This window comes from Entelurus aequoreus, linkage group LG20, assembly GCF_033978785.1.
Source record: "Entelurus aequoreus isolate RoL-2023_Sb linkage group LG20, RoL_Eaeq_v1.1, whole genome shotgun sequence".
Taxonomy (NCBI): domain Eukaryota; kingdom Metazoa; phylum Chordata; class Actinopteri; order Syngnathiformes; family Syngnathidae; genus Entelurus; species Entelurus aequoreus.
The window spans coordinates 46,954,706-46,982,278 of NC_084750.1; the positions used below are offsets into that span (position 1 = coordinate 46,954,706).

At 38.1% G+C, this 27,573-nt stretch overlaps 2 protein-coding genes across 5 annotated transcripts in view; one reads left to right on the forward strand and one right to left on the reverse strand.

Moving 5' to 3' along the window:
• Window positions 1-19,468, reverse strand: part of LOC133636367 (adenylate cyclase type 2-like) — a 49,876-nt gene extending 30,408 nt beyond the window's left edge. Inside the window, exons 1-5 of the mRNA XM_062030358.1 lie at window positions 19,242-19,468; window positions 16,967-17,153; window positions 14,718-14,867; window positions 4,244-4,392; window positions 1,057-1,168 (exon numbers count right to left, since the gene is read on the reverse strand). Of these exons, the coding sequence (XP_061886342.1) occupies window positions 1,057-1,168; window positions 4,244-4,392; window positions 14,718-14,867; window positions 16,967-17,153; window positions 19,242-19,468 (825 nt within the window). The remainder of the gene's footprint in view (window positions 1-1,056; window positions 1,169-4,243; window positions 4,393-14,717; window positions 14,868-16,966; window positions 17,154-19,241) is intronic.
• The window catches only part of trim71 (tripartite motif containing 71, E3 ubiquitin protein ligase), a 139,694-nt gene that overhangs the window by 56,510 nt on the left and 55,611 nt on the right, over window positions 1-27,573 (forward strand). The window lies entirely within an intron of this gene.

A 27,573-nucleotide genomic window follows, 5' to 3' on the forward strand; every position in this document is an offset into this window, starting at 1 on the left:
CACAAGGTTGCAGAGTGTGTTTATAGCGATTTTCCACCATTCTTCCAAAAGTACATTGGTGAGGTCACACGCTGATGTTGGTGGAGAAGGCCTGGCTCTCAGTCTCCGTTCTAATTCTTCTCAAAAGTGTTCTATCGGGTTCAGGTCAGGACTCTGTGCAGGCCAGTCAAGGTAATCCACACCAGACTCTGTATTCCATGTCTTTATGGACCTTGCTTGGTGCACTGGTGCACAGTCATGTTGGAAGAGGAAGGGGCCCGCTCCAAACTGTTCCCACATGGAATTGTCCAAAATGTTTTGGTATCCTGGAGCATTCAAAGTTCCTTTCACTGGAACTGAGGGGCCAAGCCCAACTCCTGAAAAACAACCCCACACCATAATTCCTCCTCCACCAAATTTCACACTCGGCACAATGCAGTGTGAAATGTAGCGTTCTCCTGGCAACCTCCAAACCCAGACTGCTCCATCAGATTGCCAGATGGAAAAGTGTGATTCATCAGTCCAGAGAAGGCGTCTCCACTGCTCTAGAGTCCAGTGGTGATGTCCTTTACACCACGTACGGTGATGTATGGCTTAGATGCAGCTGCTCGGCCATGGAAACCCATTCCATGAAGCTCTCTGCGTACTGTACGTGGGCTAATTGGACGGTCACATGAAGTTTGGAGCTCTGTAGCAAGTGACTGTGCAGAAAGTCTTTGCACTATGCTGACCTCTCTGTGGCCTACCACTTGCTGGCTGAGTTGCTGTTGTTCCCAAACTCTTCACTTTTCTTACAATAAAGTTGACTTTGGAATATTTAGGAGCGAGGACATGTCAGGACTGGATTTGTTGCACAGGTGGCATCCTGTGACAGTTCCACGCTGGAAATCACTGAGAGCGGCCCATTCTTTCACAAATGTTTGTAGAAACAGTCTCCATGCCTAAGTGCTGGATTTGATACACCTGTGATTAGTGATTAGGACACCTGATTCTCATCATTTGGATGGGAGGACAAATACTTTTGGCAATATAGTGTATATCATCAAAAGACGGGGATGTAAGGTGAGCAATATTTACCTTTGCTATCTGGTCAAACTTGCCAAAGAGTTCATTGAGCATGTGCACCAGCTCCCCGGGCGCACAGTCAGTGGCCAGCCTGGTGAAGCCCACGATGTCAGCGTACAGAATGCTGCGGGAAGAAGACACAAACATGTTGGAAAGCCAAGGAGCAGGATCTACTTCCTGTTCCTTTCTGCGGCCTTCTGGGTAATGGAAGGCAATAACATTTACTTCCCCGTTTACATGGCTTTATTTAACATGTATTTATCCATTTATTTATTCTTTTTCATTTGCAATGCTGAGCTAGCATTCACACGTCGGAGAGGTTGAAGTGTGATGATAATCTCTCTTCCTTTCTCATTTACCAACCGAATTAGCGCGACAGATAGGAATCACAAAGCGCTGTACAAAACATCAAGTTATTCAAACAACATCATAAAAAGGATCAAAAGTGGATTAAAAAAGATAGTTAAAAGGTTCATGCACTAAAAAAAAGGTTTTGTTTTTAAAAAAAGTCAACACAGTCAAGCTCACGGAGGGACTAGTGCAAGTTGTTCTACAGTCTGGGGACTAAAGCCTGGAATGCCAGTTCTCCGCAGGTTTTAAAATGAGTTTTGGGAATCTTTAAGAGACCCTGGCCTGAAGACTGAACGTGTGGGTGTAAAAGTGTTGGAACATAAATGAATGTTTAAGACTTTTCAAGTGGAAAACATACACGGAGAATGTCTGCAACTTGTGCACAAGAAGTCAGCCTTCTGTGGTTATAATTAGAACTACTATCAGTTATAATTATAACTACTATCAGTTATAATTATAACTACTATCAGTTATAACTATAACTACTATCAGTTATAATTAGAACTACTATCAGTTATAATTAGAACTACTACCAGTTATAATTATAACTACTATCAGTTATAATTATAACTACTTTCAGTTATAACTATAACTACTATCAGTTATAATTATAACTACTATCAGTTATAACTATAACTACTATCAGTTATAATTAGAACTACTATCAGTTATAACTATAACTACTATCAGTTATAATTATAACTACTATCAGTTATAATTAGAACTACTATCAGTTATAACTATAACTACTATCAGTTATAATTATAACTACTACAGTGTTTCCCACACTTTATTTTTTTGTCCTGTCCAGCTTCTCAGGCAAATCATATAGTTGATGTAGATGCCCATATCAGCTGTTCAGATTTACTTTACAAAAGAGAAGTGTAGGATCAAGATTTTTGGAGCTCTTTGTTCAGTGGATCAGATGTTTGATGAAGCTTTGTGTCTATCTACCACCACTACTGTTTTCTGTTTATTTGTTACTGACTGTGGCAGGACACCTCTGCCTCTGTTTCACTTTATGTTGCTGGTAAATAATATGGTTGTAGTAGTAGGCTAAAGTTAAATTATTTAGTATGCACTAATTAAAGGGGCAGAGCTTTAAGAGACATTTTAGCTTTTATATTTTATAAGATATATTTTTTGTAAGAACCACAATTAATAAATATATTTCAGCGAATAACTTATTGTTCAAATCTGTATATAAATATGTACATAAAGTGTTGTAATTATATTGTAAAATGGATGTTTAAAACAAAACTGTTATTATTAATTAGTAAGTATAAATTTTTTGAGCCTTTTTAGAGAAAATCATATCATTGTAGTAAATTATGCAAATTACTCGATGATGTCATGGTGACCACGCCCACAGCCACGCCCCCACCACCACAGGTATCTTGGCAGTTTATGGGAAACACTGTACTATCAGTTATAATTCATTGAAACAGTGCAGACATTTGACAATGAGATCCGAGTATGGGCTGTTACTGCGGTATAAAACAAGTAAAACATCAATAGAATATTTGTACATGTCGTATTTGCTGATGTTGCTCTGTTGTTGTTGTGTTTGCTGTTGTTGTTTTTGTCTCTCTGTCTAATCCCCCTCTTGTCCCCACAATTCCCCCCTCTGTCTTCCTTTTTCTCTCTTTCTATCCCCTCCTGCTCCGGCCCGGCTGCACCAAATGATAATATAAATACATTTAATAAAGTCAAAATACAAGTAAGGCAACAAGAGAAGTATCCTACACTTCTCTTTTGTCAAGTAAATCTGAACAGCCGATATGGGCATCTACATCTGCTATATGATTTGCCCGAGAAGCTGGGCAGGACATTATAAAAAAAAAAAAAAAAAAAAAAAGAATATTTGTTTTCTGATTTTTGTCGAAATCCTGTGCATTTTGAGATTAAGGTTATGGTCAATGGGTTATACTTGTATGGTGCTTTTCTACCTTTAAGGTAGTGAAAGCGCTTTGAAACTATTTCCACATCCATCAAACTTTATTTATAAAGTGCTTATATGTGGAAAAAATGCAACGCAAAGTGCTTTACAAAGTTAAAAACTATACCCCGATGACCCAGATCCTTCATTACCACACACGCATGCAACTATATGAACAAAACCCTAACTGTACTGTAAAGTTCCAATTTGAATGACAATAAAAAGGAAGTGTAAGTGTAAAAGGCTGAGTACAGAGGAGACATGTGAGTCAACACTATCACAGGAGCCATCAGCACCAGGCCGCTGCTACACAGCACGGCCAATAACCCCTCAAGCAGATGGCTCCGTCTGAGTAAAACTAATAAAAGGTGTAAAATAGTAAGAACCACATTCACACACTGATGGCCCTAACTAGGACCCATCAGGAGCAAGGGTGAGTGTCGGACGTGACCAGGTTGCTGGGTTACAAGAAACATCGGATCAAAAAGTCATAAAATCACAAGTTTATTGGAAACAAATACACCTCCAAGTTTTTGGCTGCAACTTTGTGAAAAAGTTGCAGCATTTTAGGCCGCAAAGATCAGCCAAAAACCCAACAAAATCCTGTAGGGACTGATCCATTATCGTGTCATGGAAATGTTTGCTGATGTGAGAGTCTGATACTGTACAGCCAACATCACTTAGGGATATTGGCTTTTTCTTGTGGGCATCAGCTTTCTAGAGGACTCTCGCCCAAACAAATGATGAGCTTTCTAAGTAGGAGGTCTGGGTGGGTGTCATCTCACAAAGTCACCTCACAGCACAATGGGGAGGGGTTACCTCTCTATTGGAATTGCAATGAATGGGAAGTAGAAGATTGGATGCAGGGAGGAGATGATGAGGAGGAGAAAATACAAGCCAGGCGGTCACCTGACGTTAGTGTGTCGCTGCACGTAGAGGTTGTGGAAGTTGTTGGTGCTCTCGGTTCGACCGAAGTTTGGTCCCTGAAGACGTTGGATGATCTCGGCTTTCATGACTCGGGCGATGTGAGAAGGTAACAAGGACAAGAGCAGACGCTCCTGGAACAGAAGAGCAAGCAGCTGAAAAAGTTGCCTCTAATAACGAAGCTCTTTTTGCTATAAAACGCTCATTACTCAAATAATAATAATGAATCAAAATGTTGTTGTGAATTATTGACCAATTTGAAGGCTCCAAATATTAATATTGAAATATTTATTTTGGTAAATATTGCATATGTGATGCGTTTGCCATATAAAGAACAATGTTTATGACCAAATAGGCAAATTATATATATATATATACATATATATATATATATATATATATATATATATATATACACTACCGTTCAAAAGTTTGGGGTCACATGTAAATGTCCTTATTTTTGAAGGAAAAGCACTGTACTTTTCAATGAAGATAACTTTAAACTAGTCTTAACTTGAAAGAAATACACTCTATACATTGCTAATGTGGTAAATGACTATTCTAGCTGCAAATGTCTGCTTTTTGGTGCAATATCTACATAGGTCCATTTCCAGCAACTATCACTCCAGTGTTCTAATGGTACAATGTGTTTGCTCATTGGCTCAGAAGGCTAATTGATGATTAGAAAACCCTTGTGCAATCATGTTCACACATCTGAAAACACTTTAGCTCGTTACAGAAGCTACACAACTGACCTTCCTTTGAGCAGATTGAGTTTCTGGAGCATCACATTTGTGGGCTCAATTAAACGCTCAAAATGGCCAGAAAAAGAGAACTTTCATCTGAAACTCGACAGTCTATTCTTGTTCTTAGAAATGAAGGCTATTCCACTAAATTGTTTGGGTGACCCCAAACTTTTGAACGGTAGTGTATATATATATATATATATATATATATATATATATATATATATATATATATATATATATATATATATATATATATATATATATATAAAAAACTTCAAATCGAGTTGATTTATATTTTCAAGTGTTGAAAGTACAAAATAAAATAAAAATAATGAACGACTTATTTTCAAATTGGAGCCCTTTTGGATGCGTGATCATTTTTAGTTGGATCTTTTTTCAAAACTGTCATAGTTTAAAAATTAATCATGAATCAAAATCAAAGTTCTTATGAATTACCTTATTTTTCAGACTATAAGTCTATAAAATCCGGACTTTCTTCCTAGGCTTTGAACCCTGCGGCTTATAAAAACGGTGTGGCTAATTTGGGTATTTTTCTTGACTGACAGACCGCTACAATGTAAATAATACAAAAAAGACACTGAATGGGTGTTATTGTTAGTGCTATGGTGCCATCCTTTGGAGCAGTTTTCTCACTCCAGGTGCTGCATTGTCCTTCTGTTTAGACCGAGCTATGAACCTACCGGAAGTACCGTATTTTTCAGACTATAAGTCGCACTTTTTTTTATAGTTTGGCCGGGGGTGCGTCTTATACTCAGGAGCGACTTATGTGTGAAATGATTAGCGTAAAATATCAAATAATATTATTTATCTCATTCACGTAAGAGACTAGACGTACCGATAGAAGAGGAAGCGGCGCATTGTCTACCTTTGGAGTTGGCAGAGTTGTTTAGAAGCGACAGCGAGGAAGAACATTTCATGGGATTTAGCGATTAGGAGTGACAGATTGTTTGGTAAACGTATAGCATGTTCTATATGTTATAGTTATTTGAATGACTCTTACCATAATATGTTACGTTAACATAGCAGTTGGTTATTTATGCCTCATATAACGTACACTTATTCAGCCTGTTGTTCACTATTCTTTAGACATTTTAAATTGCCTTTCAAATGTCTATTCTTGCTGTTGGCTTTTATCAAATACATTTCCCCAAAAAATGCGACTTATACTCCAGTGCGACTTATATGTTTTTTTCCTTCCATATTATGCATTTTCGGCCGGTGCGACTTATACTCCGGAGAGACTTATACTCCGAAAAATACGGTACTGTATTGACCTATTTAAGGCTATAATTACTTTACATCAAATGTTCCACTTTGAAAAACATTTGGGAAAAATATTGCATATTTTGTTTTTGCCATTAAAAAAACAGTGTTTTCTCTAACAAAAAGGGCATAAAGCATTAAAAATAACAACAAAATATATACTTCATTTTGACAAATAGATCTGAAGTTGGTTTCGAGTGTTAAGAGTTAAAAAAATATGTCTATAATTTAAAAAACAATTATGACTGAGACCCCTTGAAAAACCTTGAGTGGTTAAAAAATAGGTAAAAGAAAATATATATAATCACATATTGTGTTGGTTTTGTAAAATTAAAAATAGCAAAATGGCCCCCGCATAATTTGATTTTTCAGTTTGTGGCCCTCAGTTAAAAAAAAAGTTTGGACACCCCTGATCTAAATCATACCACATCATTTTAGACAAGGATGTTCACTTATTGGATACTGGCTTGTGTAACCACTTTTTTACATGTGCATTAGGTGTTTCAGGCTGAACCAGCGTGGGAGTGTGTGTGTGTGTGTGTGTGCGTGTGTGTGTGTGTGTGTGCGTGTGTGTGTGTGTGTGTGTGTGTGTGTGTGTGTGTGTGTGTGTGTGTGTGTGGCCGCCTGAGGGGGTGTGACTCATAAATGCAGCGAGGGTCATTACACTTCTCACACTGTGGGCTCATTTCCTAAAACACAGCAGAAAATTAACAAGATGGACAAGAGGCTGCACCAAAAATAGAAAAGTTCCCCATCACACTCACACTACATTCACTCTGTCACGCCACATTCACTCTGTCACGCCTCATTCACTCTGTCACGCTACATTCACTCTGTCACGCCACATTCACTCTGTCACGCCACATTCACTCTGTCACGCCTCATTCACTCTGTCACGCTACATTCACTCTGTCACGCCACATTCACTCTGTCACGCCACATTCACTCTGTCACGCCACATTCACTCTGTCACTCCACATTCACTCTGTCACGCCACATTCACTCTGTCACGCCACATTCACTCTGTCACGCCACATTCACTCTGTCACGCTACATTCACTCTGTCACGCCACATTCACTCTGTCACACTACATTCACTCTGTCACACCACATTCACTCTGTCACGCCTCCTTCACTCTGTCACACCACATTCACTCTGTCACAGTTCATTCACTCTGTCACACCACATTCACTCTGTCACACCACATTCACTCAGTCACACTACATTCACTCTGTCACGCCACATACACTCTGTCACGCCACATTCACTCTGTCACACCACATTCACTCTGTCACACCACATTCACTCTGTCACACCACATTCACTCTGTCACACCACATTCACTCTGTCACGCTTCATTCACTCTGTCACACCACATTCACTCAGTCACACTACATTCACTCTGTCACACCACATTCACTCTGTCACACCACATTCACTCTGTCACGCCACATTCACTCTGTCACACCACATTCACTCTGTCACGCTTCATTCACTCTGTCACACCACATTCACTCAGTCACACTACATTCACTCTGTCACGCCACATTCACTCTGTGACGCCACATTCACTCTGTCACGCTTCATTCACTCTGTCACACCACATTCACTCTGTCACGCCACATTCACTCTGTCACACCACATTCACTCTGTCACGCCACATTCACTCAGTCACACTACATTCACTCTGTCACGCCACATACACTCTGTCACGCCACATTCACTCTGTCACGCCACATTCACTCTGTCACACCATATTCACTCTGTCACAGTACATTCACTCTGTCACAACACATTCACTCTGTCACAACACATTCACTCTGTTACGCCACATTCACTCTGTCACACCATATTCACTCTGTCACAGTACATTCACTCTGTCACAACACATTCACTCTGTCACAACACATTCACTCTGTCACACCACATTCACTCTGTCACACCACATTCACTGTGTCACAGTACATTCACTCTGTCACGCCACATTCACTCTGTCACACATCAATGAAGCCACCTTTGGTTTATTCCACTCCTTCATGGACTTCATTCATTAATAATAATAATAATAATAATAATAATGAATAGACATGACTATTATTACTACACATGAATAGACATGACTATTATTGCTACACATGAATAGACATGACTATTATTACTACACATGAATAGACATGACTATTATTACTGCACATGAATAGACATGACTATTATTGCTACACATGAATAGACATGACTATTATTACTACACATGAATAGACATGACAATTATTACTACACATGAATAGACATGACTATTATTAATACACATGAATAGACATGACTATTATTACTACACATGAATAGACATGACTATTATTACTACACATGAATAAAAAATCACTATTATTACTACACATGAATAGACACGACTATTTTTACTACACATGGATAGACACGACTATTATTACTACACATGGATAGACATGACTATTATTATTACACATGAATAGACACGACTATTATTACTACACATGAATAGACATGACTATTATTACTACACATGAATAGACATGACTATTATTATTACACATGAATAGACATGACTATTATTGCTACACATGAATAGACATGACTATTATTACTGCACATGAATGGACATGACTATTATTACTACACATGAATAGACATGACTATTATTACTGCACATGAATAGACATGACTATTATTACTGCACATGAATAGACATGACTATTATTACTGCACATGAATAGACATGACTATTATTACTACACATGAATAGACATGACTATTATTACTACACATGAATAGACATGACTGTTATTACTACACATGAATAGACATGACTGTTATTACTATGCATGAATAGACATGACTATTATTACTACACATGAATAGACATGACTATTATTGCTACACATGAATAGACATGACTATTATTACTACACATGAATAGACATGACTATTATTACTATACATGAATAGACATGACTATTATTACTACACATGAATAGACATGACTATTATTACTACACATGAATAGACATGACTATTATTATTGCACATGAATAGACATGACTATTATTACTGCACATGAATAGACATGACTATTATTACTGCACATGAATAGACATGACTATTATTACTACACATGAATAGACATGACTATTATTACTACACATGAATAGACATGACTGTTATTACTACACATGAATAGACATGACTATTATTACTACACATGAATAGACATGACTATTATTACTGCACATGAATAGACATGACTATTATTACTACACATGAATAGACATGACTATTATTACTACACATGAATAGACATGACTATTATTACTACACATGAATAGACATGACTATTATTGCTACACATGAATAGACATGACTATTATTACTACACATGAATAGACATGACTATTATTACTGCACATGAATAGACATGACTATTATTACTGCACATGAATAGACATGACTATTATTACTACACATGAATAGACATGACTATTATTACTACACATGAATAGACATGACTATTATTACTACACATGAATAGACATGACTATTATTACTACACATGAATAGACATGACTTATTATTACTACACATGAATAGACATGACTATTATTACTACACATGAATAGACATGACTATTATTACTACACATGAATAGACATGACTATTATTACTACACATGAATAGACATGACTATTATTACTACACATGAATAGACATGACTATTATTATTACACATGAATAGACATGACTATTATTATTACACATGAATAGACATGACTATTATTGCTACACATGAATAGACATGACTATTATTACTGCACATGAATAGACATGACTATTATTACTGCACATGAATAGACATGACTATTATTACTACACATGAATAGACATGACTATTATTACTACACATGAATAGACATGACTATTATTGCTACACATGAATAGACATGACTATTATTACTACACATGAATAGACATGACTATTATTACTACACATGAATAGACATGACTATTATTGCTACACATTATTAGACATGACTATTATTACTACACATGAATAGACATGACTATTATTACTGCACATGAATAGACATGACTATTATTACTACACATGAATAGACATGACTATTATTATTACACATGAATAGACATGACTATTATTACTACACATGAATAGACATGACTATTATTATTACACATGAATAGACATGACTATTATTGCTACACATGAATAGACATGACTATTATTACTGCACATGAATAGACATGACTATTATTACTGCACATGAATAGACATGACTATTATTACTACACATGAATAGACATGACTATTATTACTACACATGAATAGACATGACTATTATTACTACACATGAATAGACATGACTATTATTACTACACATGAATAGACATGACTATTATTATTACACATAAATAGACATGACTATTATTACTACACATGAATAGACATGACTATTATTATTGCACATGAATAGACATGACTATTATTGCTACACATGAATAGACATGACTATTATTACTGCACATGAATAGACATGACTATTATTACTGCACATGAATAGACATGACTATTATTACTGCACATGAATCGACATGACTATTATTACTACACATGAATAGACATGACTATTACTACACATGAATAGACATGACTTATTATTACAACACATGAATAGACATGACTATTATTACTACACATGAATAGACATGACTATTATTACTACACATGAATAGACATGACTATTACTACACATGAATAGACATGACTTATTATTACAACACATGAATAGACATGACTATTATTACTACACATGAATAGACATGACTATTATTACTACACATGAATAGACATGACTATTACTACACATGAATAGACATGACTTATTATTACAACACATGAATAGACATGACTATTATTACTACACATGAATAGACATGACTATTATTACTACACATGAATAGACATGACTATTACTACACATGAATAGACATGACTTATTATTACAACACATGAATAGACATGACTATTATTACTACACATGACTATTATTACTAAGTGTGACTTCCCCCCCCCCCCCCCCCAAATGATTATGTCTTTCAAGGCACTGCGTCATAGAAATGAAACGTCGGATCGACTTTAAAGTAGTCCGTGTACAGCTAGTAAGGGAGAACGGGGTTGGTTCTCTACCAGAGGGAGACTTTTCTCAAATTGTGGTCTGGAAAAGCACAGAATTGGGATCACAGCTCACCTACGTAGTCTTCTCTAGAGTCAGACAGTTCAACTTGAGGTAAAAAGAGTATTTATTTATACTACATTCTATGCTTTTTGGGGAGGTGGGCGTGTACCTGTCAAAGGTGTGGGGAGGTGGGCGTGTACCTGTCAAAGGTGTGGGGAGGTGGACGTGTACCTGTCAAAGATGTGGGGAGGTGGGTGTGTACCTGTCAAAGATGTGGGGAAGAGGGTGTGTACCTGTCAAAGGTGTGGGGAGGTGGGCGTGTACCTGTCAAAGGTGTGGGGAGGTGGGCGTGTACCTGTCAAAGGTGTGGGGAAGTGGGCGTGTACCTGTCAAAGGTGTCAGGAAGAGGGTGTGTACCTGTCAAAGGTGTGGGGAGGTGGGCGTGTACCTGTCAAAGGTGTGGGGAGGTGGGCGTGTACCTGTCAAAGGTGTGGGGAAGAGGGTGTGTACCTGTCAAAGATGAGGGGAGGTGGGCGTGTACCTGTCAAAGGTGTGGGGAGGTGGGCGTGTACCTGTCAAAGGTGTGGGGAGGTGGGTGTGTACCTGTCAAAGATGTGGGGAGGTGGGTGTGTACCTGTCAAAGATGTGGGGAAGAGGGTGTGTACCTGTCAAAGGTGTGGGGAGGTGGGCGTGTACCTGTCAAAGGTGTGGGGAGGTGGGCGTGTACCTGTCAAAGGTGTGGGGAAGTGGGCGTGTACCTGTCAAAGGTGTCAGGAAGAGGGTGTGTACCTGTCAAAGGTGTGGGGAGGTGGGCGTGTACCTGTCAAAGGTGTGGGGAGGTGGGCGTGTACCTGTCAAAGGTGTGGGGAAGAGGGTGTGTACCTGTCAAAGATGAGGGGAGGTGGGCGTGTACCTGTCAAAGGTGTGGGGAGGTGGGCGTGTACCTGTCAAAGGTGTGGGGAAGAGGGTGTGTACCTGTCAAAGGTGTGGGGAGGTGGGCGTGTACCTGTCAAAGATGTGGGGAGGTGGGCATGTACCTGTCAAAGATGTGGGGAGGTGGGCGTGTACCTGTCAAAGGTGTGGGGAGGTGGGCGTGTACCTGTCAAAGGTGTGGGGAGGTGGGCGTGTACCTGTCAAAGGTGTGGGGAAGAGGGTGTGTACCTGTCAAAGACCAGGGGAAGTGGGCGTATACCTGTCAAAGGTGTGAGGAAGAGGGTGTGTACCTGTCAAAGGTGTGGGGAGGTGGGCGTGTACCTGTCAAAGGTGTGGGGAGGTGGGCGTGTACCTGTCAAAGACGAGGGGAAGTGGGCGTGTACCTGTCAAAGATGTGGGGAGGTGGGTGTGTACCTGTCAAAGATGTGGGGAAGAGGGTGTGTACCTGTCAAAGATGTGGGGAGGTGGGTGTGTACCTGTCAAAGATGTGGGGAAGAGGGTGTGTACCTGTCAAAGATGTGGGGAGGTGGGTGTGTACCTGTCAAAGATGTGGGGAAGAGGGTGTGTACCTGTCAAAGATGTGGGGAGGTGGGCGTGTACCTGTCAAAGACGAGGGGAAGTGGGCGTGTACCTGTCAAAGGTGTGGGGAGTTGGGCGTGTACCTGTCAAAGGTGTGGGGAGTTGGGCGTGTACCTGTCAAAGGTGTGGGGAGTTGGGCGTGTACCTGTCAAAGGTGTGGGGAGTTGGGCGTGTACCTAGGGATGATGTTTGATAAGAAATTATCGAGTTTGAGCCTATTATCGAATCCTCTTATAGAACCGATTCCTTATTGATTCTCTTATTGAGTCCAGATAGGTAGTTGTATTTGGAAAAAACACACAATTTTTGGTTTAACAAAAGCTCACTTTTATTTCATAATAAAAAAAATAAAATTAAATAAATAAATAAATATTAACTGTTACCCCCCTAAAATAATAAAATAAATAAATATTGACTGTTGTTACCCAAAGTATATTAAGTGGGATGTTTCAGAAAAACAAATATATACAGTAACACAAAAACAACCTCTCTCTGTGATCACTATAGGTGTATAAATAATAATATAGTGTTAAATAAAATCAGTCCCTTGGGCACAAAACTGAAAATAATACAGCTCTCCAAAAAGTGCACTTCTGCTGCTATTGGAACATACTAACTACACACACAGGCAGACAGCTAACAAACAGTCCAAGACGTCTAATAAAGTTCCAAAGCAGATGAATCCATTTAGGCTCTTTATTGTTGTTGATCTTGCTTTGTCTTTTCCTATCTTTACTCTTGTCTTGCACTGGACTGTTATTTTTATTTTCAAACTGAAATACACACAATGACAAATGTATAAGCTATGTGATTCAATTAACATACTGAAATGTAATACACAATATGTAAATACTTCTGAGTGTTGAAACTATTTGGATGGTGTAAATACACGACTGGCAGCCATTTGAAGTCCTCAAAACATCCATTGAAACAGTGCACAAAAATAGTTTTTCAATAAACATCTTAGTATCAAATGTAACCACTTTCCACCTTAATATTGAGTTACATAAACAAGTTAAACAGTTTACTTACAGACTTGTCTTTTCCAAGGCTTGTAGGAGCTAACACAACTTGTCTACTTCTCAATTGTCTCATCAACTGGACTAACATCGTCAACCCGGAAGTGCCCAAACTATTGACGTGTAGTATTTTCATATCGCCACAAGGTGTCAGTAAGAGTCTACAATCAAATGGGCATAACATTGCCCATTTGGGATTCGTTCCCAGGGATTCCAATAAAGAACCAACTCTTTTTCTTTACTATAGTGGCCTCGATAACGGGAACCGGTTCTCAAAAAGGGATTAGAGTCCATGGAATCGTTTCTTTTCTTATCGAACAACCGGGAGAATCGGTTTCGAATATCATCCCTACGTGTACCTGTCAAAGGTGTCGGTAGGTGGGCGTGTACCTGTCAAAGGTGTGGGGAGGTGGGCGTGTACCTGTTAAAGGTGTGGGGAGGTGGGCGTGTACCTGTTAAAGGTGTGGGGAGGTGGGCGTGTACCTGTCAAAGGTGTGGGGAAGTGGGCGTGTACCTGTCAAAAGTGTGGGGAAGTGGGCGTGTACCTGTCAAAGGTGTGGGGAGGTAGGCGTGTACCTGTCAAAGGTGTGGGGAAGTGGGCGTATACCTGTCAAAAGTGTGGGGAAGAGGGTGTGTACCTGTCAAAGGTGTGGGGAGGTGGGCGTGTACCTGTTGGTGCTTCTCAAACTCCAGTTTAATGGGGGACTTGATGCAGTTGCAGGTATCCTGGTAGGTCTGCCTGAGGGCCAGGTCCATCAGGTGTTTGTGGTACGCCCCCGCCAGGTTCCCGCAGGTGAAGATGATGACATTGGCCAGGATCTGCGTGGATGGAGAGTACGGCGTCAGAAGGTGACGCATGAGTCCAGCGGCCGCCTACAAGCTGGCTAGTCAAAAGCAGATAAAGCCATCAGACTCTGTAGGCTGCATTGCTGGCTAGTCAAAAGCAGATAAAGCCCTCAGGCTCTGTAGGCTGCATTGCTGGCTAGTCAAAAGCAGATAAAGCCCTCAGGCTCTGTAGGCTGCATTGCTGGCTAGTCAAAAGCAGATAAAGCCCTCAGGCTCTGTAGGCTGCATTGCTGGCTAGTCAAAAGCAGATAAAGCCCTCAGGCTCTGTAGGCTGCATCTCAACAGCTTCTCTATCCAAGGACATCTTTTATTGTGCAAGTCCTTCCACAACTTTACAGCATGAAGAGCTGCGGTGTGCAAACTTTAGCCACTGACAAATCCAAACATGCCATTTGGATATTTTCCATTTTCAAAATCCAAATATGAAGTTGTAGGTTGTCGGGGCGGAGAAGAAGATTGAGGGGGCTTCTCAGCAAGGGGGGCTTCATTTGCATCCAACAACTCCCCCTCTCAAAACAAACCTTTTTTTGAGTAAGCCAAAATTTGGTTTGAAATATCACTTTATAGCCAAATCCATGGCAGATTGTGAGCCATGAAGCATCATCGTGTGTCATGGAGAGGACTTGACCTCTTTAAGTCTCTACACCACCTTCAGATCTACGTGCCGACATGAAGTCAAACATTGTTTATGTTTTATTCTCTTTATGTCAAAGAACAAAAGAGTTCTTATGAATAAATGTTTCCCATGAACAGTGTTTGAGTGCAATATTTGATGGGAAATAATTGGAGCCTTAAATAGGTCAATAATTCAAATCATTGATTTTGATTTAATATAATTTTTTGAGCAATGACAGATTTTTTTTTTTTTAATCTCACAAATATTCTCAGGGATCCAAAATGTCCCCTCTAATAAAAGTCTTAAAAATTATTCATACATTATTTTTTTTTTTTTTACTTTCAACGCTTATTTATTTATTTATTTGTATATGTTTTTTGTTTGTTTGTTTAATGCTGTTTTGGTCATAGAAAAAGTTATAGACAGCACACAAAATATGCAAAATTTCCCCCAACAAACATTGCAAAGTGTAATATTTGATGGGAATAACTCATTATATTGATTTACTATTCTTTTTGGAACAATGACAGATTTTTTATTTTTTTTAATCTTAAAAACATTCTTAGGGATCAAAATGCCCCCCTCTCATCCATCCATCCATTTGCTACCGCTTGTCCTGTTCGGGGGTGGCGGGGCGTGCTGGAGCCTATCTCAGCTGCAATCGGACGGAAGGCGGGGTACACCCTGGACAAGTCACCACCTCATCACAGGGCCAACACAGATAGACAGACAACATTGATTGGCAACTATTTATAGATTATTTTTTTCACTTTCAACACTTATTATTTTTGTTTTTTTGATGCCCTTTTTGTCATAGAAAAGGTTATTATGGAAATCACACAAAATATGCAATATTTTCACCAACAAACATTTCAAAGTGGAATATCTGATGTGAATAAGTCATAATATTGATTTTGCTTCAGTATTATTTTTTGAGCAATACCAGGACAAGCGGTAGAAAATGGATGGATGGCTTGGGATCAGTTTCAAAGTAGAAACTCTGCCTGCAGAGTCAACTTTTTCTCATTACAAGTCACCAGTATGTTTTTTTATCCCACCTTTTTTCCAAATAGTATTTTTAGACTGTGTTGAAAGATTTTCTGCGGGACACAAACGGCCCCCGGGCCGCACTTTGGACATGTAGAGTACTTATAGGGACAATTATGGTGCCCTTTTCTCTCGCAGACTTGTAAGTTTGCCTGACAAGCAGCACATCTTGAAGAAACGTCACAGACATTGATTATTGACTTCAAGTCCCGAGGTCCTCCAACATTACTGTAAATGGGCGCTAAGATGACATGGTCTCCACGGAGGGGATGGAGGCGAGGGTGAAGGAGCATCTCACCTGCCAGACCGGAGGCGAGGGTGAAGGAGCATCTCACCTGCCAGACCGGAGGCGAGGGTGAAGGAGCATCTCACCTGCCAGACCGGAGGCGAGGGTGAAGGAGCATCTCACCTGCCAGACCAGAGGCTCCAAGTCAGCGGCGGCGGAGGCCAAGCAGACGCTGAGGGTGAGCGTGTGTGACAGGCAGGTGAGGACGCTGGCCATGATGGCGCCTCTCATGGAGAAGGGCAGCATGGTGTAGACCACCAACACGATGAAGAGGAAGAAGGACACCTGAGGAAGAACATGAAGCAAGTATGCACATTAGCACTCACTAAGTTGTCTCCATTCATTACTCCTCAAATATATAGACAATTTGAAATCTACACTAAAAACACAATTATTTGAGCTTATTATTTTATGGATATTCCTAATTTTATTTCTAATACTTTTTTTTTTTCCCCACTTAATTGTTTGGTTTGTTTAGCTGTGTATTTATACTTGTTGTCAATTGTTTTATTCACCTGGTTTGTTTTTTAACACCCTTTTTTAGAGGCTAAACTTGTGCTACATAAACAAGTACATGCTGGCCTCCAAATGTGCTTTATATTTACAGAAAACACAGTCTATGAATAATGAATAACTTTATTCACGTACTTCAAGTAATTTAGGGAAAAAGATCAAGTCATTACAAAATAAATGTAGAAATATAAGATAAATTCAAACAACGTAACAGACTGTAATACAAATAAAAATCTAGTTAATTGTACAAAACCGATAATACAATCATTATAATAATGATTGTATCAATTTAAATCAAATATGTAAATGGATCAAGTCTGTTGAGGTTATACAGCCAGGCAGACAGCTAACAAACAATCCAAGACGTTCTACTAAAGTTCCAAAGCAGATGAATCCATTTAGGCTCTTTATTGTTGTTGAGTTTGATTTGTCTTTTCCTATCTTTACTTTTGTCTTGCACTGGACTTTTATGTAAAACTGAAATACACACAATGACAAATGTATAAGCTATGTGATTCAAATAACATACTGAAATGTAATACACAATATGTAAGTATTAGCTTTACACAAACATACAGTACTATCATCAAACAAACACTGCTGAGTGTTGAAACTATTTGGATGGTGTAAATACACGACTGGCAGCCATTTTAAGTCCTCAAAACATCCATTGAAACAGGGCACAAAAATCGTTTTTCAATAAACATCTGACTATCAAACTGAACCACTTCCCACCTTGATATGGAGTTATATAAACAATTTAAACAGTTTACTTACAGACTTATCTTTTCCAAGGCTTGTAAGAGCGAACACAACTTGTCTACTTCTCAATTGTCTCATCAACTTCCGGCTTGACGACGTCATCAACTGACTTCCTGATATCGTCAACCCGGAAGTGCCCAAACAAATCAGGCGTAGTAGTTTCCTATCGCCACTAGGTGTCAGTAAGAGTCTACAATCAAATGGGCATAACAGAGTCCTTACAAATGATTACAAAAATATAAAGTACAAATAGTAAAAATCCAGTAAATAATCCATCATTTTAATATATATTTGATCAATTTAGTCAAATTAAAAGAGCATGAGTAAATTGTATCACAAAAATATAATTTACGGTAACACCAATCCAGTTAGTAATAAAGTAATTATAAGGATTTTATCAATTTGCTTCAATTAAAATAATACAAGTAATGTGATGCAATGACAAAATTATCATATAAATGTAAAATAATTACAAATAATATATCATAAAAATATAGTAACTACTCCTTGTATTAAATATTTTTCAACAATTTACACAAAAAATTGAAGAAAATACTGTAAGTAACTTGATAGTCATTACAAAATCTATTTATAAATATGAGATAAGTTTAAAAAAAATATATACTGAAATAAAACTAAGGTAATTCATAATAAATACAGCAATTATATTTTAAAAATGTACTTCAAATAATAATTAATACAGCCCCTACAAAAGTTCAAATATTATATCCTGTAAAACAAATGAAGTCGTTTCTTTTGCTTTCAGCACAAATACTCAACTGGTGATCCTAAACAAACCAAGCAGATTCCCAAGAACTGTCGAGCTTTGTCTTGTAAAAGTGAATACAAATAAAAATGGGTAACTAAAGAAAATATGAGAAGGAGAGAGAGTGCAATTTTGATTTGATCAATTTACTGAAACTAAAATAATAAATTGATCAAGTCCTTACAAATGATAACATATAAAATAGGTTCCATAGTATATTATTAAAATCCAGTAAATAATCAATAGACAAATGTTGTTGTTTTTATCAATTGACTTCAAATAATGTCCTTGCAAGATGAATATATCATATGAAGAACATTTCTGAAACAATTGTTGACTGTGATGAGCGTGTCCTACTTCCTGGATGCTATCATGTGACCCTGCTGACTTCCTGTTGTGGGCCTGCACACCAAACACATGACAGTCCTGATGAACTCTGACCTCTGACCTTCCTGCCAGTCTGCTGCTCTCCTGATGACCTCAGAGAGAGAGCAGGAACTCTTCTGAAGTTCATATTCAGGTGGAAGCAGGACATGACTGCTGAGTACTGAGGACTGACACACGGAACACTGCAGGGTAGTCATACGTCGCTGGAGTCAAGTCCTTCTAGAACCTAAACTTAACCAAATTAGAAACCCATTGAGATCAAGATCTCTTTCACAAGGGTGACCTGGCCAGGAGGTCAACAACATCTACAACATCTGTGACTTTCTACTACATCTGTGTCTTTCTACTACATCTGTGTCTTTCTACAACATCTGTGTCTTTCTACAACATCTGTGTCTTTCTACTACATCTGTGACTTTCTACTACATCTGTGACTTTCTACAACATCTGTGTCTTTCTACTACATCTGTGTCTTTCTACTACATCTGTGTCTTTCTACAACATCTGTGTCTTTCTACTACATCTGTGACTTTCTACTACATCTGTGTCTTTCTACTACATCTGTGACTTTCTACTACATCTGTGTCTTTCTACAACATCTGTGTCTTTCTACTACATCTGTGACTTTCTACTACATCTGTGTCTTTCTACTACATCTGTGTCTTTCTACTACATCTGTGTCTTTCTACTACATCTGTGACTTTCTACTACATCTGTGACTTTCTACTACATCTGTGTCTTTCTACTACATCTGTGACTTTCTACTACATCTGTGTCTTTCTACTACATCTGTGTCTTTCTACTACATCTGTGTCTTTCTACTACATCTGTGTCTTTCTACAACATCTGTGTCTTTCTACTACATCTGTGTCTTTCTACTACATCTGTGACTTTCTACTACATCTGTGTCTTTCTACTACATCTGTGACTTTCTACTACATCTGTGACTTTCTACTACATCTGTGACTTTCTACTACATCTGTGTCTTTCTACTACATCTGTGTCTTTCTACTACATCTGTGTCTTTCTACAACATCTGTGTCTTTCTACTACATCTGTGTCTTTCTACTACATCTGTGACTTTCTACTACATCTGTGTCTTTCTACAACATCTGTGTCTTTCTACTACATCTGTGTCTTTCTACTACATCTGTGACTTTCTACTACATCTGTGTCTTTCTACTACATCTGTGTCTTTCTACAACATCTGTGTCTTTCTACTACATCTGTGTCTTTCTACTACATCTGTGTCTTTCTACTACATCTGTGACTTTCTACTACATCTGTGACTTTCTACTACATCTGTGACTTTCTACTACATCTGTGTCTTTCTACTACATCTGTGTCTTTCTACTACATCTGTGTCTTTCTACTACATCTGTGACTTTCTACTACATCTGTGTCTTTCTACTACATCTGTGACTTTCTACTACATCTGTGACTTTCTACTACATCTGTGTCTTTCTACTACATCTGTGTCTTTCTACTACATCTGTGTCTTTCTACTACATCTGTGACTTTCTACTACATCTGTGTCTTTCTACTACATCTGTGTCTTTCTACTACATCTGTGACTTTCTACTACATCTGTGTCTTTCTACTACATCTGTGACTTTCTACTACATCTGTGTCTTTCTACTACATCTGTGTCTTTCTACAACATCTGTGTCTTTCTACTACATCTGTGTCTTTCTACTACATCTGTGTCTTTCTACTAACATCTGTGACTTTCTACTACATCTGTGACTTTCTACTACATCTGTGACTTTCTAATACATCTGTGTCTTTCTACTACATCTGTGTCTTTCTACTACATCTGTGTCTTTCTACTACATCTGTGTCTTTCTACTACATCTGTGTCTTTCTACTACATCTGTGACTTTCTACTACATCTGTGACTTTCTACTACATCTGTGTCTTTCTACTACATCTGTGACTTTCTACTACATCTGTGACTTTCTACTACATCTGTGACTTTCTACTACATCTGTGTCTTTCTACTACATCTGTGTCTTTCTACTACATCTGTGTCTTTCTACTACATCTGTGTCTTTCTACTACATCTGTGTCTTTCTACAACATCTGTGTCTTTCTACTACATCTGTGTCTTTCTACTACATCTGTGACTTTCTACTACATCTGTGTCTTTCTACAACATCTGTGTCTTTCTACTACATATGTGTCTTTCTACTACATCTGTGACTTTCTACTACATCTGTGTCTTTCTACTACATCTGTGTCTTTCTACAACATCTGTGTCTTTCTACTACATCTGTGTCTTTCTACTACATCTGTGTCTTTCTACTACATCTGTGTCTTTCTACTACATCTGTGTCTTTCTACTACATCTGTGTCTTTCTACTACATCTGTGTCTTTCTACAACATCTGTGTCTTTCTACTACATCTGTGTCTTTCTACAACATCTGTGTCTTTCTACTACATCTGTGTCTTTCTACAACATCTGTGTCTTTCTACTACATCTGTGTCTTTCTACTACATCTGTGTCTTTCTACTACATCTGTGTCTTTCTACAACATCTGTGTCTTTCTACTACATCTGTGTCTTTCTACAACATCTGTGTCTTTCTACTACATCGGTGTCTTTCTACAACATCTGTGTCTTTCTACAACATCTGTGTCTTTCTACTACATCTGTGTCTTTCTACTACATCTGTCTCTTTCTACAACATCTGTGTCTTTCTACTACATCTGTGTCTTTCTACTACATCTGTGTCTTTCTACAACATCTGTGTCTTTCTACAACATCTGTGTCTTTCTACTACATCTGTGTCTTTCTACTACATCTGTGACTTTCTACTACATCTGTGACTTTCTACTACATCTGTGACTTTCTACTACATCTGTGTCTTTCTACTACATCTGTGACTTTCTACTACATCTGTGTCTTTCTACAACATCTGTGACTTTCTACTACATCTGTGTCTTTCTACTACATCTGTGTCTTTCTACTACATCTGTGACTTTCTACTACATCTGTGTCTTTCTACTACATCTGTGTCTTTCTACAACATCTGTGTCTTTCTACTACATCTGTGTCTTTCTACTACATCTGTGTCTTTCTACTACATCTGTGTCTTTCTACAACATCTGTGTCTTTCTACAACATCTGTGTCTTTCTACTACATCTGTGTCTTTCTACTACATCTGTGTCTTTCTACAACATCTGTGTCTTTCTACTACATCTGTGTCTTTCTACTACATCTGTGACTTTCTACTACATCTGTGTCTTTCTACTACATCTGTGTCTTTCTACTACATCTGTGACTTTCTAATACATCTGTGTCTTTCTACTACATCTGTGTCTTTCTACTACATCTGTGTCTTTCTACTACATCTGTGTCTTTCTACTACATCTGTGTCTTTCTACTACATCTGTGTCTTTCTACTACATCTGTGACTTTCTACTACATCTGTGACTTTCTACTACATCTGTGTCTTTCTACTACATCTGTGACTTTCTACTACATCTGTGACTTTCTACTACATCTGTGTCTTTCTACTACATCTGTGTCTTTCTACTACATCTGTGTCTTTCTACTACATCTGTGTCTTTCTACTACATCTGTGTCTTTCTACTACATCTGTGACTTTCTACTACATCTGTGTCTTTCTACAACATCTGTGTCTTTCTACTACATATGTGTCTTTCTACTACATCTGTGACTTTCTACTACATCTGTGTCTTTCTACTACATCTGTGTCTTTCTACAACATCTGTGTCTTTCTACTACATCTGTGTCTTTCTACTACATCTGTGTCTTTCTACTACATCTGTGTCTTTCTACTACATCTGTGTCTTTCTACTACATCTGTGTCTTTCTACTACATCTGTGTCTTTCTACTACATCTGTGTCTTTCTACAACATCTGTGTCTTTCTACTACATCTGTGTCTTTCTACAACATCTGTGTCTTTCTACTACATCTGTGTCTTTCTACAACATCTGTGTCTTTCTACTACATCTGTGTCTTTCTACTACATCTGTGTCTTTCTACTACATCTGTGTCTTTCTACAACATCTGTGTCTTTCTACTACATCTGTGTCTTTCTACAACATCTGTGTCTTTCTACTACATCGGTGTCTTTCTACAACATCTGTGTCTTTCTACAACATCTGTGTCTTTCTACTACATCTGTGTCTTTCTACTACATCTGTCTCTTTCTACAACATCTGTGTCTTTCTACTACATCTGTGTCTTTCTACTACATCTGTGTCTTTCTACAACATCTGTGTCTTTCTACAACATCTGTGTCTTTCTACTACATCTGTGTCTTTCTACTACATCTGTGACTTTCTACTACATCTGTGACTTTCTACTACATCTGTGTCTTTCTACAACATCTGTGACTTTCTACTACATCTGTGTCTTTCTACTACATCTGTGTCTTTCTACAACATCTGTGTCTTTCTACTACATCTGTGTCTTTCTACTACATCTGTGTCTTTCTACAACATCTGTGTCTTTCTACTACATCTGTGTCTTTCTACTACATCTGTGTCTTTCTACAACATCTGTGTCTTTCTACAACATCTGTGTCTTTCTACTACATCTGTGTCTTTCTACAACATCTGTGTCTTTCTACAACATCTGTGTCTTTCTACAACATCTGTGTCTTTCTACTACATCTGTGTCTTTCTACTACATCTGTGTCTTTCTACAACATCTGTGACTTTCTACTACATCTGTGTCTTTCTACTACATCTGTGTCTTTCTACTACATCTGTGACTTTCTACTACATCTGTGTCTTTCTACTACATCTGTGTCTTTCTACTACATCTGTGACTTTCTACTACATCTGTGTCTTTCTACTACATCTGTGTCTTTCTACTACATCTGTGTCTTTCTACTACATCTGTGACTTTCTACTACATCTGTGTCTTTCTACTACATCTGTGACTTTCTACTACATCTGTGTCTTTCTACTACATCTGTGTCTTTCTACAACATCTGTGTCTTTCTACTACATCTGTGTCTTTCTACTACATCTGTGTCTTTCTACTACATCTGTGACTTTCTACTACATCTGTGACTTTCTACTACATCTGTGACTTTCTAATACATCTGTGTCTTTCTACTACATCTGTGTCTTTCTACTACATCTGTGTCTTTCTACTACATCTGTGTCTTTCTACTACATCTGTGACTTTCTACTACATCTGTGACTTTCTACTACATCTGTGTCTTTCTACTACATCTGTGTCTTTCTACTACATCTGTGTCTTTCTACTACATCTGTGACTTTCTACTACATCTGTGTCTTTCTACTACATCTGTGTCTTTCTACTACATCTGTGTCTTTCTACTACATCTGTGTCTTTCTACTACATCTGTGTCTTTCTACTACATCTGTGACTTTCTACTACATCTGTGTCTTTCTACTACATCTGTGACTTTCTACTACATCTGTGACTTTCTACTACATCTGTGTCTTTCTACTACATCTGTGTCTTTCTACTACATCTGTGTCTTTCTACTACATCTGTGTCTTTCTACTACATCTGTGTCTTTCTACTACATCTGTGTCTTTCTACAACATCTGTGTCTTTCTACTACATCTGTGTCTTTCTACTACATCTGTGACTTTCTACTACATCTGTGTCTTTCTACAACATCTGTGTCTTTCTACTACATCTGTGTCTTTCTACTACATCTGTGACTTTCTACTACATCTGTGTCTTTCTACTACATCTGTGTCTTTCTACAACATCTGTGTCTTTCTACTACATCTGTGTCTTTCTACTACATCTGTGTCTTTCTACTACATCTGTGTCTTTCTACTACATCTGTGTCTTTCTACTACATCTGTGTCTTTCTACAACATCTGTGTCTTTCTACTACATCTGTGTCTTTCTACTACATCTGTGTCTTTCTACAACATCTGTGTCTTTCTACTACATCTGTGTCTTTCTACTACATCTGTGTCTTTCTACAACATCTGTGTCTTTCTACTACATCTGTGTCTTTCTACAACATCTGTGTCTTTCTACTACATCGGTGTCTTTCTACAACATCTGTGTCTTTCTACAACATCTGTGTCTTTCTACTACATCTGTGTCTTTCTACTACATCTGTGTCTTTCTACAACATCTGTGTCTTTCTACTACATCTGTGTCTTTCTACTACATCTGTGTCTTTCTACAACATCTGTGTCTTTCTACTACATCTGTGTCTTTCTACTACATCTGTGTCTTTCTACTACATCTGTGTCTTTCTACTACATCTGTGTCTTTCTACTACATCTGTGTCTTTCTACTACATCTGTGTCTTTCTACTACATCTGTGTCTTTCTACTACATCTGTGTCTTTCTACTACATCTGTGTCTTTCTACTACATCTGTGTCTTTCTACTACATCTGTGTCTTTCTACTACATCTGTGTCTTTCTACTACATCTGTGTCTTTCTACTACATCTGTGTCTTTCTACTACATCTGTGTCTTTCTACAACATCTGTGTCTTTCTACTACATCTGTGTCTTTCTACAACATCTGTGTCTTTCTACTACATCTGTGTCTTTCTACAACATCTGTGTCTTTCTACAACATCTGTGTCTTTCTACTACATCTGTGTCTTTCTACTACATCTGTGTCTTTCTACAACATCTGTGTCTTTCTACTACATCTGTGTCTTTCTACTACATCTGTGTCTTTCTACTACATCTGTGTCTTTCTACTACATCTGTGTCTTTCTACAACATCTGTGTCTTTCTACTACATCTGTGTCTTTCTACTACATCTGTGTCTTTCTACAACATCTGTGTCTTTCTACTACATCTGTGTCTTTCTACTACATCTGTGTCTTTCTACAACATCTGTGTCTTTCTACTACATCTGTGTCTTTCTACAACATCTGTGTCTTTCTACTACATCTGTGTCTTTCTACTACATCTGTGTCTTTCTACAACATCTGTGTCTTTCTACTACATCTGTGTCTTTCTACTACATCTGTGTCTTTCTACAACATCTGTGTCTTTCTACTACATCTGTGTCTTTCTACAACATCTGTGTCTTTCTACTACATCTGTGTCTTTCTACTACATCTGTGTCTTTCTACAACATCTGTGTCTTTCTACTACATCTGTGTCTTTCTACTACATCTGTGTCTTTCTACTACATCTGTGTCTTTCTACTACATCTGTGTCTTTCTACTACATCTGTGTCTTTCTACTACATCTGTGTCTTTCTACTACATCTGTGTCTTTCTACTACATCTGTGTCTTTCTACTACATCTGTGTCTTTCTACTACATCTGTGTCTTTCTACTACATCTGTGTCTTTCTACTACATCTGTGACTTTCTACTACATCTGTGTCTTTCTACTACATCTGTGTCTTTCTACTACATCTGTGTCTTTCTACTACATCTGTGTCTTTCTACTACATCTGTGTCTTTCTACTACATCTGTGTCTTTCTACTACATCTGTGTCTTTCTACTACATCTGTGTCTTTCTACTACATCTGTGACTTTCTACTACATCTGTGTCTTTCTACTACATCTGTGTCTTTCTACTACATCTGTGTCTTTCTACTACATCTGTGTCTTTCTACTACATCTGTGTCTTTCTACTACATCTGTGTCTTTCTACTACATCTGTGTCTTTCTACTACATCTGTGACTTTCTACTACATCTGTGTCTTTCTACTACATCTGTGTCTTTCTACTACATCTGTGTCTTTCTACTACATCTGTGTCTTTCTACTACATCTGTGTCTTTCTACTACATCTGTGTCTTTCTACTACATCTGTGTCTTTCTACTACATCTGTGTCTTTCTACTACATCTGTGTCTTTCTACTACATCTGTGTCTTTCTACTACATCTGTGACTTTCTACTACATCTGTGACTTTCTACTACATCTGTGTCTTTCTACTACATCTGTGTCTTTCTACTACATCTGTGTCTTTCTACTACATCTGTGTCTTTCTACTACATCTGTGTCTTTCTACTACATCTGTGTCTTTCTACTACATCTGTGTCTTTCTACTACATCTGTGTCTTTCTACTACATCTGTGTCTTTCTACTACATCTGTGTCTTTCTACTACATCTGTGTCTTTCTACTACATCTGTGTCTTTCTACTACATCTGTGTCTTTCTACTACATCTGTGTCTTTTCTACTACATCTGTGTCTTTCTACTACATCTGTGTCTTTCTACTACATCTGTGTCTTTCTACTACATCTGTGTCTTTCTACTAACATCTGTGTCTTTCTACTACATCTGTGTCTTTCTACTACATCTGTGTCTTTCTACTACATCTGTGTCTTTCTACTACATCTGTG